At 44.4% G+C, this 14,363-nt stretch overlaps 1 protein-coding gene across 1 annotated transcript in view; it reads right to left on the bottom strand.

The window, feature by feature from the left end:
• Positions 1-6,967, bottom strand: part of P3H2 (prolyl 3-hydroxylase 2) — a 150,327-nt gene extending 143,360 nt beyond the window's left edge. Inside the window, 2 exon segments of the mRNA XM_032337934.1 lie at positions 6,208-6,438; positions 6,440-6,967. Of these exon segments, the coding sequence (XP_032193825.1) occupies positions 6,208-6,438; positions 6,440-6,697 (489 nt within the window). The 5' untranslated portion in view covers positions 6,698-6,967.
• Positions 6,968-14,363: the final 7,396 nt, after the last annotated feature.

The raw sequence follows: 14,363 nt of genomic DNA, 5'->3' as shown, positions 1-14,363 counted from the left end.
CTGCAGGTCTCAGCTGCACCCAATTCACCAGAGCGCCCTTCAGGAGGTACCCATGCCCACGGCACAGAGTCTGGAAAGAGCACAGGCCGTAAATTAGAATATCTACCTTCTGTCCTCAGCTTACTGACTCTTCTTGATTTGTCATGGAAACTGTGAGGCCAGTGTCATCAGCTATTAAGGAACAGGGACAGACTTCAAGATCAATGAGGGTCCTTCACGCTGTAGCATTGCATAGTTCTAATCAATAGTACTTGTCGCCCTTGCTTTCCCACACTTCTTGAGCAAAATACTGATCCCTCTCTCCCAGCTCGAAGATCTGTAAGGGATTCTAGGAAACCCAGTTTGTTCAATTCCTTGGCAGTAGAAAGAAACCACCATTACAGCAAATTCAAATTTTAGGTGAACCCACCCACCTTTCAGAATGTGTCAACTGCCCCCCCACCCCCGCCCCCGTGAAGCACGTTGACATTTTATCAGACATTCCCAAAAGAATTCCACCCAGCTATCCCTTTGGAGTTTAGCAGGGGACAACTGATATTAGTGACAGAACACACTAGGTTCTCAGAGATGGGATCTAGGAAGAGAGACAAGCAGTTCACTGGTTTCCTTTATTAAAACCTGCAAAGGAATCCCTGATTCACTAGACTAAGGAGGAGGTAAGTAAGCAGTTGCTACTCTCATCGAACTGAATTTTAAAGCCTTGGTGGCACTAACTATTTGCAATCTCGAGGGAAGACTGATAAAGAGCTAACAGAGCCTCCAAATGGCCTGCCCCCTCTAGGAGATGACTAGGATTCCAATTCCTTGGCTCAGGACCTAAAAGCTGCTAGACAAACAATCTCCCGTGTTTCCTTCCCAAGAAACGGGACAGAAAGATGGTACTAGTGGATTTTGATGACTCGAGCATAAAAAAAGTCTCAGTTGTGAGACCAGAAAAAAAAAAAAAAAAAAAAAGGCCTCACCGCACCCCCCCTCCCCCAGAGTAAATAATCCCTAGGACAATTTCAGAACAGCTATTTCAAGAAGATATAAGTCAACTTCCCTATTTGAAATAATTTGGGACAAAATGTACATAGTCTACATATACGTTTAAAAAAAAGAGAGAGATTTGAAAATGGGATACACAAAAGGTTTTTCTTCTGAACTAACAGTTGAGACCTAGGGTTTCCATTTTGTGCTTGTGAAGGCATTCATCTAGAAAGAAAAAGAAGTTGATAAAACAGATGAAAAGTGAGAAAGTTCCTTGAGTTTACTCTTCTTTTCTAGAAACCACTAATAAAAGAGATTATGGTCAAGAAAAAGGGAGTTTAGGGAGAGGACTTCAGGAGGGAGATAGGATTGCCTAACTTAATTGCTATTTCCTTTTCTCCCCCCCTTCAATCCTGAGAAGAAAAACAAAGGTCAAATGGCTCAAAGCACCAACTCAGAAACAAAACAGGCAGGGGCAAGCTTGTTTTAAGTAAAAAAAAATAAAATAAGCGCCACTAGTTTTTTGCTTTTTGTTTTTTTTTTTTTTTTTGCTTTTTTGTTTTTATTGAGTGGCTGGGAACAGTGAGAGAAAAACAGTCCCTGTCAAAACTATTCCTGGTGATCAAGCCCAAAGATAAGGGGAAAAAAACATCTTTCTTACATTTTTTTAACTCAACAAATGTATGTAAAGCAGGCACAATGTGTCAAGGGTTTCCTAAAGCACAGTTTTAAGTAATAATTAAATTGGGAAGAAAGATGGAGGGGAAAGGAACAGAGTTCTACAACATTAGCCAGAACTTACAAGTAGGAAAAGAGTGAGAAGTCAAGGAATCTAGTCTTTCCGTGACTTTGTCCCGCATCTGACCAGCCAGGACACCGAGTAACCAGTGTGGGAAAACCCCCTGCCACCACTCAGAGATCTTTCTCCACGATATTTCATACATAAAAAACCAAGCTATTATTCATTCCACAAACATACACTGAGCATTTACATACATCTATGTTCATATATCTATTTGTATGTAAATCTATATACATTATAGATGTTTGGGGAGTATAGATGCTGAGGACCAACTTCCAGACCTACAGTACCTAAATCCCTCATTTTACATCATATTTTTCATGCCCAGATGATTAATAATAATCCTTTACCTAATAATCATCCCAATCTGGAAACTCCCTCTTTGGGAGATACAAAAGTGACTAAGATAGTTCTCTGATGTCAAGTTCACATCACTGATAGGCAAATACATAAATTCTGAAAGAACAAAGTTCAGAATGAAACATGAGAGGAAGAGATTCCTCGCTGTGGACATTCAAAGGAGGCAGAAAGGGTGTTCTTTTTTTTTAAAAAAAAAAAACATATTATTTTTTTGACAGAGAGAGATCAGAAGTAGGCAGAGCAGCAGGCAGAGAGATTGGAGGAAGCAGGCTCCCTGCTGAGCAGAGAGCCTGATGTGGGGCTCAGTCCCAGGGCACTGGGATCATGACCTGAGCCAAAGGCAGAGGCTTCACCCACTGAGCCACCCAGGCACCCCAAAGGGTGTTCTTGTGAGAGTTGCAAGAACAACTGTGAAGGAGAGCCTCACAGAAACAGGTATATTTGTGTCACGACAGTTACAATTTGAACATGTACAGAAGGAGCAGGAAAAGATCTACTATCAAATTAATAATAAGAAGAAACAGGTCTCCATTGTTTTTTGAGAAACAGGCCCTGTCCTGAGTATGTTACATAAATCTTCTCTTAAATCAAACTAAATCAATCAGGTAAGTCCTATTATCTCCATGTTACACATGGAGAAAGCGAACCTCAGAAAGTGTATGTCATTTGTTCACGGTCAGCCAGAGACTGAAGAGGTAAATTTCAGTTCTAGATCTATCCCAAGCCAGAGCCCGCCTGCCTCCTAAAGAATAAACAAAACCCAGGTATGCAAAAGTAGCAGATAGAGAAGACCAAGCAGCCATCCTTCCATCTGGCGGGAGGGGGTTGAGCGGGGGAGATATCCCCAGGAAGGGTACAGGGGAGGCAGGATCTGGATGCTGCATTCAACTATATGGGCTTCATAAGGTAGCATGGAGAAAACACTGAAGATTTCTGAGCAAAGCATACCATGATGAAAGTTCTATCTTGGGCTTTGGGCTATGAATCATGAGTTATGTCTTACAATCTGAAATGATAAAAATCGAGGTTTGAAGAGTCTCACCCTGCATTTAAACAGAAAGGCGTGTCTAGGAACCTGGTGGAACTACTGCCTCATCGCTGTCCAGACAAATTCCCAACATGCCTATTCTCAAGGAATATTCTACAGAGCAGAGTTTAAGATAAATGCAATGAGTCTCTGTTATGCCCACAGGACAAGGACCTACTCATCCCTGGAGCTGTCCAAATCTGGCAGAGGGAGAGCCCTGGGGATTGCAGCATGCCCTGGGATTTGAGGTGAGCCGGCGGGGCAGTGGGCACAGCACAGACATGGGCATCAGTTATTGGCAAAGGCCAGACTCCCGAATATTAGTCCTGGGCTCCTTTCATCAAATCATGTTGGCTCCGCCATTAAATATGTAACACTGAATAAGCCCCCTTCCCTCACCGGCTCCCTTTCCTCATCAGTGAAATGAGAAATTGAACTTGTCGGGACTCAGATTTCATAATTCTCAATACGTTTTCCTCTCCGACACACCAGGAGAAAGGATCTGCTTCCATCGGTGGCTCAGTAACTGGGGTCCGGTGGAGGAGCAGCAGCTTCCAAGAGCTTCTACAGCTGGGAGATCCTAACACAGGAATAACTGTGCTTCCTTATCTCTAGGAAGCCCACTAGTTCTGACCATATTACAGGATTCATAGTTTTCAAACTCTGGCTACAAACTCCTCACTGAATTCAACGTGGCCCAGGAGCATCCTTTTCAAGTGTAAACTGGATCACAGAGGTTCAAGATTATTCAACAACATGAGGGGCCGTGCTCATATCTGAGCACATCTGGGGAACTCCACATTCTATCACTGGGGAGTAAACACTTCTGAATTCAGACTTGTCAGAGCCTGACAGCACTTTGTTGTTATTTGAGAGCTTTGTTTTACTCTCAAAGGATGGTGTCTGCGCGTATGGGTGCGTGCACACATGCATGTGTTTATGATTAAGATTCCCAGGAAGCCAAGAAGAGACTGAAATTGTGGAGCTCTTAGGAGAGGGGAGGGGAAGTAGCATGGTACACCTTATTACACGTTCACAGAGACACTCCTACAAACTCAACCATCAAAAGTGAGTTTCCAAAGAAATACAAGTATCTCCTTTTTAAGAGATTATCAATTATATAGATGCAAGAAGCTTTGCTACTAGAGATACTCTGTTCTTAGGAACACTGCTGGTCAAACAGAAATTAGGACATGGGTTCACATATTTTGGGGAGAACTTGTTAAAACTATGTTGCTTCTTCATCAGATCACACCCAACAGTTCACCCACAAAGGTGCCCATGAGTAACTAATTCCTATAACCAATTCACTGCAAAAATTTGAGGCATCTCAAACCTAGAGCTTTACCTTCTTTGACCTCTGATCAGGGGACTGAAGCAGAATGACTGATCTATGTAACATTAACAGTGATGTAAGCTTAATTACAGAACTAGAGAAACCCACATTTTGAGAGTTACCTCATGGTTATTTTGTTTTTTATAGGACTGGAGAAGAATATTCATTTCTTCTCCAGACATGAGAAAGGAAAATCTCCCCAAAATGTGTGACAGAACTATGAGCAGGAGTGCCAACCTTACATCGGAGACTCTTGGGAAGACCATGCTAACAGGACCAAACTCAACTACCCACATTCTATCCTGGGAACTGGCTCAGGATGTCTTCTGCTGTCAGATACTTAAGGTCTCCTCCATCTCTGCCACTGACTGATTCTCTAAGACCACCGAAAATTAGGCCATTCATCCAAAAATGATCAGATTTATACCTAATGCATGGTTTAGCAAATTCATCAAGAAGCAAAAAATATCAGAAGACAAATCCTTGAAAGATTCAGGCTTGATCCTGATTTCCTACCCAAGATATTAGTCTAGCGTACCTTGGACCCTTGGCCCTAGCACTGAGCCTTCAGAGTTTGTCTCAGTTGTAATTTCCTGAACTCCACAAACAACTGCACATGTCCATGGTGTCCTTCCCACAGGAGCACAGACCATGTGGGACGGTGTGCAGGTGGATCTGTACGTGGTGTGTATATCCGCCACCCTAGAAATGCAGCCTGGCCTATTGGCTAATGCTAGTGGAGGCCAATCCACAAAGCTGCCACTTTAGCAGGTGTGGAGGAGACACTGACCCATTGGCATAAAACCCAGAAAGTAGAGAGTATGAGAGAAAGTATAAGTTCAGAGCAACATGGATTGAGAGAGGGGTGTTTCCAGAAGCACAGACTGAATTCTCTCTGCTGAAGCATCCAGATAGATCTTCAAAATTGTAAATGTGGGTAAAATACCAATATACACAGAATACCTCCTGACACTAACTTCAGGTGGGCTGAACACACACACACACACACACACACACACACACAAAGGAGAATATTGGGCATGTGATGTCAACTAACTCACTCCAATGCTTACCTCCGGGAATTGGAAGTTGCCTAGTAAAGGAGGCACAGTCAGCACTTTGGGTACTTTTACGGAGACTGACTCATAGAGATCCACTTCTCCCACCACACCTTCCGTTTAACTTTTGATCTTTACTGCTTTGTAGGCTCAGGGGAGAGTAGAGGATAACAAATTTGTTCCAGAGCAAAGTCAACTTTTAATTCTGCTTTATGAGGATGTTTCTTGTAAACTTCAGAGAAAAGGTGCAGAGTGGAGTGTAGGAGGGATGGGGGAGTGAAGAAGGAAGAGAACCTGGGGTGAGGTTAGATCGAGAATGAAGCGAAATGAGACCTTACACTAAACCCAGCTCTGCCCACATCTCAGGAATTAGTGCTGAATGGGTACTTTAAGCATCATTTTATCAATGCAGGCCCCTTTTCAAGAGGCAAGTTGATGCCCAAGGAGCTACAGGCTTGCGCAGGTTCCACCTAGTGTTTGTTACCGAGCCTGGGCCACCAGATACCCAGAAGCACAAACTGCGGGGACAGGCAGGTCCGAGGAGACCCACCCTGAAAGGTTAATGAGCAGAGCGCGGGCTCCGGGACTGGGGCGGTGGGGAGGGCTCTAGAGAGTGGTCCCAGAGTCGCAGGGGTTAGCGGTGCGCTCTGCGTACCTTGATGTAGGCCCGCTGCAGGTAGTTGTAGGGCACTCTGCGCTGGAAGTCGCTGCGCACATCCTCGCTGACGCGGTGGCGGGACACGGGGCCCCCGAGGCGCTGGCTCTGGCAGCTGCGGTAGCAGCGCGCCCGCTCCAGCAGCGCGCGGAAGAACGGCAGCTCGGCCGCGGGGCCGGCGCCTGGGGGCGCGAGCGGGCGGCGCGCGGCGCAGTGGCGGGCGCAGCGCGCATCGGACCTCCCGCAGGCGCCGGTGGCTGCGCAGCGCCGCTTCCAAGTCGCGCACCGCCAGCTCGTAGTCCTCGCTGTAGTAGGCGGCCACGCCGCTGGCGTAGAGCAGGTCGAAGGGCTGCAGAGGCCCGGGCTCACGCTGCTGCTCGGGGCGCGGGCTGTCAGGGGGGCCGCCCCACAGCGGCGGCGGGAGCAGCAGCAGCAGCAGCAGCGGCAGTAGCGGCGGCGGCGGCAGCGGCGCCCAGATGCGCTCCCGCATCCTCCGGCGCGGAGAGGCGCGGGACGGCCACGCTCCCAGACGGCTCCCGGCACCTGGCGTCAGGGTCGCCTCTCCCAGCTCCGCGGTGAGAGCGCCGGCCCCGCCGCGATCCGGCTGCCCCGCGAGCCCCAGGTGACCGGCAGCGCTCAGCGGACTGAGAGGCGGAGGCCGGGTCGGCCGGCCGCTCTTAAAGGGACGCCCACAGCTCGCACGCTCCTCCTGCTGCCCGAGCCTCCGCGAGCCGCTCGCCGGCGCTCAGCGCGCCCTGCAGGCCCGGACCGCGCCGCCCGCACGCCGGGCGCAGCACCGCCCCGTGCCAGCCGGAGAGCGGGCGCTGCTTGAGGCCAGCCCAGGGCGAGAGGTTTCCACGTGCCCTCCCTTGCGCGTGGCAGAATGGACGGAAATACTCCCTTTATAAAACCCGGCTCAGCGAGGTTAGGAGTCTCGTTAGGACTCTCGTTAGGACTCATACATTTTCTGGAATTGGTGCATGACCTCGCAGTTAGCAAAGCCCTTCACCTTTAGGGGAAGCACTGAAGCTCCATCTCGGGCTGGGAGGAGGGCACCAGGGGCGGAGGCTTGGGGAGAAAGGCAGGCGATGAGTTCAGTGTATAGAACTGTAAAAAGGCGAAAGAAACTACTCAAACCTGGGCCTGTGGAATCAAAAGCTTGCCGCTCCTTCCCTTAGCAAGGGTCCCTCCCTTGCCTTCGCACCCCATTTTGCAGGGGTGTATGTGTCTGCATTGGAGCAGGGGTAGGGGCGTAGACCTGGGCATAGACCCTATCACAGGACCTGGGGAACCTTTGGAAGACGGCGAGACTGTCCTTACAGTCTGCCTGTTAGTGTACCAACTGTGTGCCTTTGTGCAGTGAGTCTCCGTTTCCTCATCCCCTATGAGACAAATACCTCAACACATCAAATGGTTTTCAGATAGAAATTCTTAATCTAAGAGTTAAAGAGGCAATTCAAAATCCCAGTACCCCTGGATGTAAACAATGAGCATCAATCTAGGGATGAGAATGCTGAAAGAAACGCTTGCCAAGACTTCAACACAACTTTCGCTGGAGGCTTTCATGTTCTTCTGCTTCTCCTCTCCCATAAATACCATCTGAGCCACGGTGTTCCCCTCTTTCCTGTCCCTTGGCTCCAGACTCTCACAGAGATTCCGGAGAGCTTACTCACTGGACCCTTGACTCCTCCAACCTGCCTCCTGAAGGCATTCCTGTGTTCTAGTGCCTGTGGCAATTTCCCCAAAGTCTCCTTGGCCACTGGGATGGTGAGCAAAAGGGAGGGGGATGGGAAAGAGCCACACATATCAAGTAGTTGGTGTGAATGTTCAAAAAAAGTCTTTCCTGTGGAATCCCTATTATACTAAGGAGGGTTGCTGGGGTTTTATGCACATGCTTTCATTCATTTTTTTGGGTTGACCACTCTGACCATGAACAGCCTTGGCTTTGCAATTTCAAGGGACACCAAAGAATCATGCTGTTATTATTTTTCTCCACCAAACCTCACTCATTCTGGCTCATCTCACTGATGGAATAGCTCCAGTTTGGAGCTGAGCATGTACTGAAAGTTTTGAATGTTCAGTATGCCAGAATTTGTACTTGGGTCATCCGCCCAGACTTTTCCTCTAGAGATTCTCTCTCTTTTCAGATAAGACTCAGAGTCCGGAGTTATCAGTGCACTTGTGGAAGGTTTTGGAGCACACTAGTCTAGGAAGTCTTTCTGTGTGACTGGAGATAAAGTGCCAGGAGGCTTTGCTATATGATATCCCTACATTTGGTGTCATGTCCACATCATTTTATAAAACGTCAGTTAAATTCCTATCTTTGGATGCCTACTCTCAATTAGATATTCTAGGGGAAGGGAGAGATGACTAAGCCAGGGTTCTTTCCCCTGAAAGCTCATAGTGTTGCATAGGAAGGAGACAAATTGCATATATGTGACTATAGCACAAGGTAATGAGTAAGGGACAGGCAAGGCTAGGTAAGGAGAGACAGGTAAGGGGCTACATGAACAGCAGGGAACTACTTAAGGAGACTCACAGAAATCCCAGATATGAAGAAATGTTATACATAAGATATTAACCAGAGAGAAGGGAATACCTTGTTTGTTCTCATGACAGTTTCAAGTTCACTATGTTGGTTTTAAATAAAGGTAAGAAGTTTTCATGATATTTATAAATGTGACATGATATTGATAAGAAATTTACCAGATTCCTTGGTCAGTTTTCTACACAAGACTGACCATAAAAGACCCCAGTGCCAACACTTTCAGGAGCCCTCTCACTCAAGAGGTTTTTTTTTTCTTTTTTTCTTTCCTTTCTGTCTTCACTTAAGAAACTTTCACTTCGGGACGCCTGGGTGGCTCAGTTGGTTGGACGACTGCCTTCGGCTCAGGTCACGATCCCGGAGTCCCAGGATCGAGTCCCGCATCGGGCTCCCAGCTCCATGGGGAGTCTGCTTCTCCCTCTGACCTTCTCCTCGCTCATGCTCTCTCTCACTGTCTCTCTCTCTCAAATAAATAAATAAAGTCTTTAAAAAAAAAAAAGAAACTTTCACTTCACTTTTTTCCCTTCGTGTTCATGAGATTCATTTTTCATATTGGTGAGACAAGAACAGTGCAACCTTCTAACAGTAGAATGTGGTACATGTTAGATTCGATTCAAAGTAGTATGGAAATGCAGAAACTGCAAAGATAGCTTCTAATGGAAGAATTTAGGAAAATTGGGGGAAGTTCTAGTATTGGCACAGAGTCAAAAGCTTAAGAGTCTGTAGCCATACCAGACATCCTACTGATCCCCCAAACTGGCCATTTTCAAACTTTTTACATATCTTTCTTCTTTATTTCCCTCTATAAAAATCCTACACGACTTTATAGGAAGCATTTCATTGACATCTCAATATTGCTTGAACACTGGAATCACCTGCAAAGGGCAGAAATACTGCTATCTGGCTCTCAGATTCTGACTTAATTGGTCTGGGGTATAGTCTCAGCATTATATTTTGGGGTTTTTTGTTTGTTTGTTTTAAATTCCCTCAGTGACTCTAAGATGAAACCAAGATTCAAAACCACGAATCTAGTGTAAATACCATAGCCCAAAGAGTAAGCCTATGGGTCAGGACCTCAGGTGCCATGGAGGATTGATGTGTCTGAGACATGCCGCCCCTCAGATACCTCCTCCCCAAGGAGGACAATCTGATCTGCCTTGTAAGGCTGGGTCAGAATAAGTGTTCATGACCGTAAGGCAATAAGAGCCACGAAGGATGGAGAAGTTGATTCCAAGCAGTGCTCTGCCCAGTGGCATCAACCTGTATTTGAAAGGCAGTCCTCCCTGGGTCTCTCATACTTCTACACATCTATACGTCTTGTGTGGTGTACCAAGAATGTAGTTTCTCTTTACCTGGGCCATTTCTTAGACAACTGAGTTGCACCTCAGCATTTCTGACTCACTAAGTCTGGGATGGATCCTAAATATGTGTGTTTCTAACAAATCCCTTGATGACTGGTTCTTTCCTTCCTTCCTTGAACTCTGAAAAGTTCCTGAGGCACTTTGCGCAAAATCCTAGTCACTTCATCAGTACGATTCCTCATGAACAGTGGTTCTCAAATTTTGTTGTGTATCTAAAAACTAGTAAAAGGCACAGAGGCCCTGGCTTCTTAAAGTAGAATCATGTATGGCCCTTCATGTTTCTACCACATTCCCCAGGGCTCCTATAGTCACCCAGATTTGAGAAGCACTGCTTTAGTTAGCAATTCTTCCCTCTACCCTCCAGGAAACCCTATTGGTTGCCACAGCTAGGGAAGAGGAGTACAGGTGTACTAATGGCAGCTAATGGATAAAAGCCAGGCATGATGCTAACCATCCCACAATGAACAGGAGTGTCCCCTACAATAATTATCCAGCCTCAAGTATCAACAGTGCTCAAGTTGAGAAACACTGTGGTAGAATATAGCGTAAGCACTGCAAATCTTAATCAGTTTCCTTATATTACAAATGAGGAAGCTTAGGCCCATGGGTCACACAGATTGACAGTGGCAGGAGGAGATGAATCATTTTACATACTGAAATGTCAAACATGCATGCTTCACGGGCATACACGGAGCACTGGATGATGGTAGCTTTGTGAGATTTTTAGAAAGAGAAAAGAAAGAAAAATGCAGGAAAGTAATAAAAAAGACAATGTGGAAAAGGGAGCCATTGGAAGTGGCAGATGTTGGAGTGTTTGCTAAGATGGATATGAGCAGGGAGAGTGCAATTTTGCTTTTGTTCCTCATTCCTTACAAAGTCAGAGAACAGCCAAAGCACAAGAGAATCCATCCAAAAGCTTTAAAAGGATTCAATCACTTCCTTTTTTTATTATATTTGGAATGAATCTTGACAGAAGCTTGAATTTCCTTTCAACTTCTGTTTGCAAGTCAACAGCATCATAGTACCCACTTGCTTTAGGGAACCTCCAGCAGGAAGGAATTCAGAAAAGAGGAGATCCTCGGGAGTTTCTTATTTTCTCTAAATTTTGCATAGTTTTCAAAGCTGACTTCTCTCCTTCCTTCAAAATTTTTGTGGAACAATAAAAAGTGTCCTCAGACTTTAGCAGTAGACTTAATCAACACTTTCCATAAGCAAATCTAATATTTTCTTATTTTGATCATGTGTAACCAGGGGTCTTGTTTTCCCCAAACATTTTTGATTCCTTTAAAATGAAAAGAATAATTCTCACTGTGCAACAACCGAACCCTGTTCAGCTGCTGTTGATGCTGGCGACAAGGGAGCTGTTTGGAAGACTTTTTTCTTAGGCAAATAGGATCATCTGAAGACTTTCTTTTCCCCTCCAAATAAATTAGTGTGAGAGGCAAGCCACCAACAATCTATCAGTGTAAGAAAAAAAAGGGGAGGGGGTACACCTGGGTGGCTCAGTGGGTTAAAGCCTCTGCCTTCAGCTCAGGTCATGATCCCAGGGTCCTGGGATGGAGCCTGCATGGGGCTCTCTGCTCAGCAGGGAACCTACTTCCTTCCCTTCCTCTCTCTCTGCCTACTTGTGATCTCTGTCTGTCAAATAAATAAAATCTTAAAAAAAAAAAAAAAGAAGGGGGTGCTCTGTGGGACTTTTTTTTAAGAAAAATTAATATTTAACTTACATTTAAAATCAAACAGGAGTTGCCACATTCCAGGACTGTCTGTTCCCTTCCAATTCCCTTAATAGCTCTGTCCCTATGCTTACCTTAATTCCTAATTGAGCTCTGCAATTCCAAATCAAACAAAACACTGCAAACACTCAGTCCCCACACTGCTGTCATGGAGGCATTCTAAATTCCTTCCTCTGGAGTCTAGCATTTTAGTTGAACAAGAAAAAAGGGAAATAAGAATGCTAATTATTCTCAAAATAATTTAAGCTAAAAACACAATTCAGACTGAAATCAAGAGAGTTGGGTATATCCTGTGTGCTGAGTGTTATGCCAGTTCTTTTCACAAACATTTTGACATGTCACTTTCAAGGCTCTTTTTGAGTAAGACATTAGTATTATAATTTTACCAGTGAGAAAAATAAGACTTATAAAAGAAGAATGGCTTGCCAAAGACTGCCAGCTCACAAGTTACAGCACCAGGACCGAAGCCCATTTACTGTCTTTCCTGCTGTATATTGTGTTGCCTCTCCCTACTCCTCAAAAATCTTCATAGTTCCTGTCAAAAATCTGCTTTGGTTAAACTTGTACAAAGCACATTTTTTCTTTAGTCACCAACTTTATTGTGTTACTCATTCACCTAGAGTCACAGACTCATACAATTTTTTTTTTTTTTTTTTGCAAAATAAATATGGACATAGATGTGTGTGTTTGTGTAAAATCTAATATATTAGACAGAGGCCGAGTATGACCCTGATGACACAATGCATCTAGTAATAGTCATGACTGTTAAAGTAAATAGGTCATAATTCATTCCTATGGAAGGGTTCCCAGATCACTGTGTGGCACCCCAAGAAAACCCTACTCATGAGAAATTCTGGGAGAGATTACTCTGTATGTATGGGTGATCCATTATTCTGAGATTATCCTCATGTCTTCCTTTCTTTGAGAACCTCTTCCCATCTCCTTCTCTGAGTTCTCCGTAGAAGGGGCTCCCTGATTCCTCATTTCAGGCTCTGGTCTGCTGTAAACTCTTGAGACTAAGTCTGGGCCCAGTCATGCCTAATCCAGGGGAGGTTTTCTTCTCCAGTGAAAAGTCAGCTCCACTTTCTCCTACTGTCCTGCTGTGCCCTTGAAATCTAGTTTAGAAACTGAATCTATGTCTTCTGCTGTTGGGATATTAGGATTGATGATTAGTCAATTCTCCAACTTCAGTTTTAGAACCACTTGAGTAGATGCAGAAATGGAAGCAAAAAAATATCCAAATATTACCTTGATCGCTGAAACGCAGGTTTGGAGAATATGGGTTTAATGTGCAACAAATGGTCTATTACTTTTGCCACCACACCCTTAAATCAAATTTACCTGCCTACCCTCAGCTAGGGAACTTCTGAAGCATACCCTAAAAGTGTCTGCTACAAGACAGGTGAGGAAAATAGGGGCTCACCTCCAACATTCTACTTACCTAATTAGAACAATGATAAGCCAACATCTCCAACCTTATGGTAGCCTCTGGATCATCTTTGACTGGGATCACAGGGAAAAAAAAAGAGCCAAATATTAAGGCAATAAAGCCTGAGCTATATAGAGCCCCTAATTCTAGAGTTAGGTGCCTGCCTCTCTCATTATTTTAGTCTGTTTTATCTATATGACCATTTACTTCCTTTAGGACATTTCTAACTGGTCTAACCATTATGACTGGTCAGACCTGTGGTACCTTGCATGCTAGCATCCCCACTTCTCTGAATAGCATCTAGATGTGCCTCTACAAGGACTGTTGAGCCGCTTCTGTTCTGTTCTCTAGTATCTGGTTATCTGGTTAAGTACAAGCAGCTCATCTGCCCTGCTGTAGGAAAAGGCCTCTCCAAATCTCAAGAAGACATATAGTTCTTCCCTGCCTTAGGCCCAGAAATCTCAGCACCTCATTAACAGCCTTGCCGTGGCACATCTAGGATAAATTGCTTGTGAGATAATAAAAGATATCATATATACATTTTTTAGTGTGTGTGTGTGTGTGTGTGTGTATTAAAATCAGTGCCTCATCTTTTACCAAAATCTCTTTTGTAGACACAGAGATTAACAACCCATCTGATTCATTATCAACTATAGAGTAAAAGGAAATTAGATGGAAAGAAAACTGCATATATATATATATATATATATATATATATATACACACACACACAAACATATATATGTATATATGTGCATATGTGTATATTTTCTCATATTTATATGTATATGACAAAAAGGTTGGAAAGAAAGAAAAATCGTTTTTCTTTATTTTTGGATAAAGAAATTGTTCTCCACAGAAATTTTCAAACTGGTCCAAAAAATACTTGGTAGTCAAAATAAAATTATCAAAGCTGAAATACCAAAAGTATATCTTAAAATTGATTTTTTTTTTTTTTTGCTTATCATCATGATTTTAAGGGGTTCCTTCAAAAACATTGGCAGTACCCTTATAAAATCAACAATGTGTCTCTGCTGGAGAACATGTCACTCATGATGCCTGAATACTTTAGATTCTGACTTCAC

This window comes from Mustela erminea, chromosome 1 (genome assembly GCF_009829155.1).
Source record: "Mustela erminea isolate mMusErm1 chromosome 1, mMusErm1.Pri, whole genome shotgun sequence".
NCBI classification, from domain to species: domain Eukaryota; kingdom Metazoa; phylum Chordata; class Mammalia; order Carnivora; family Mustelidae; genus Mustela; species Mustela erminea.
This window is presented reverse-complemented; position numbering and strand designations above follow the sequence as displayed.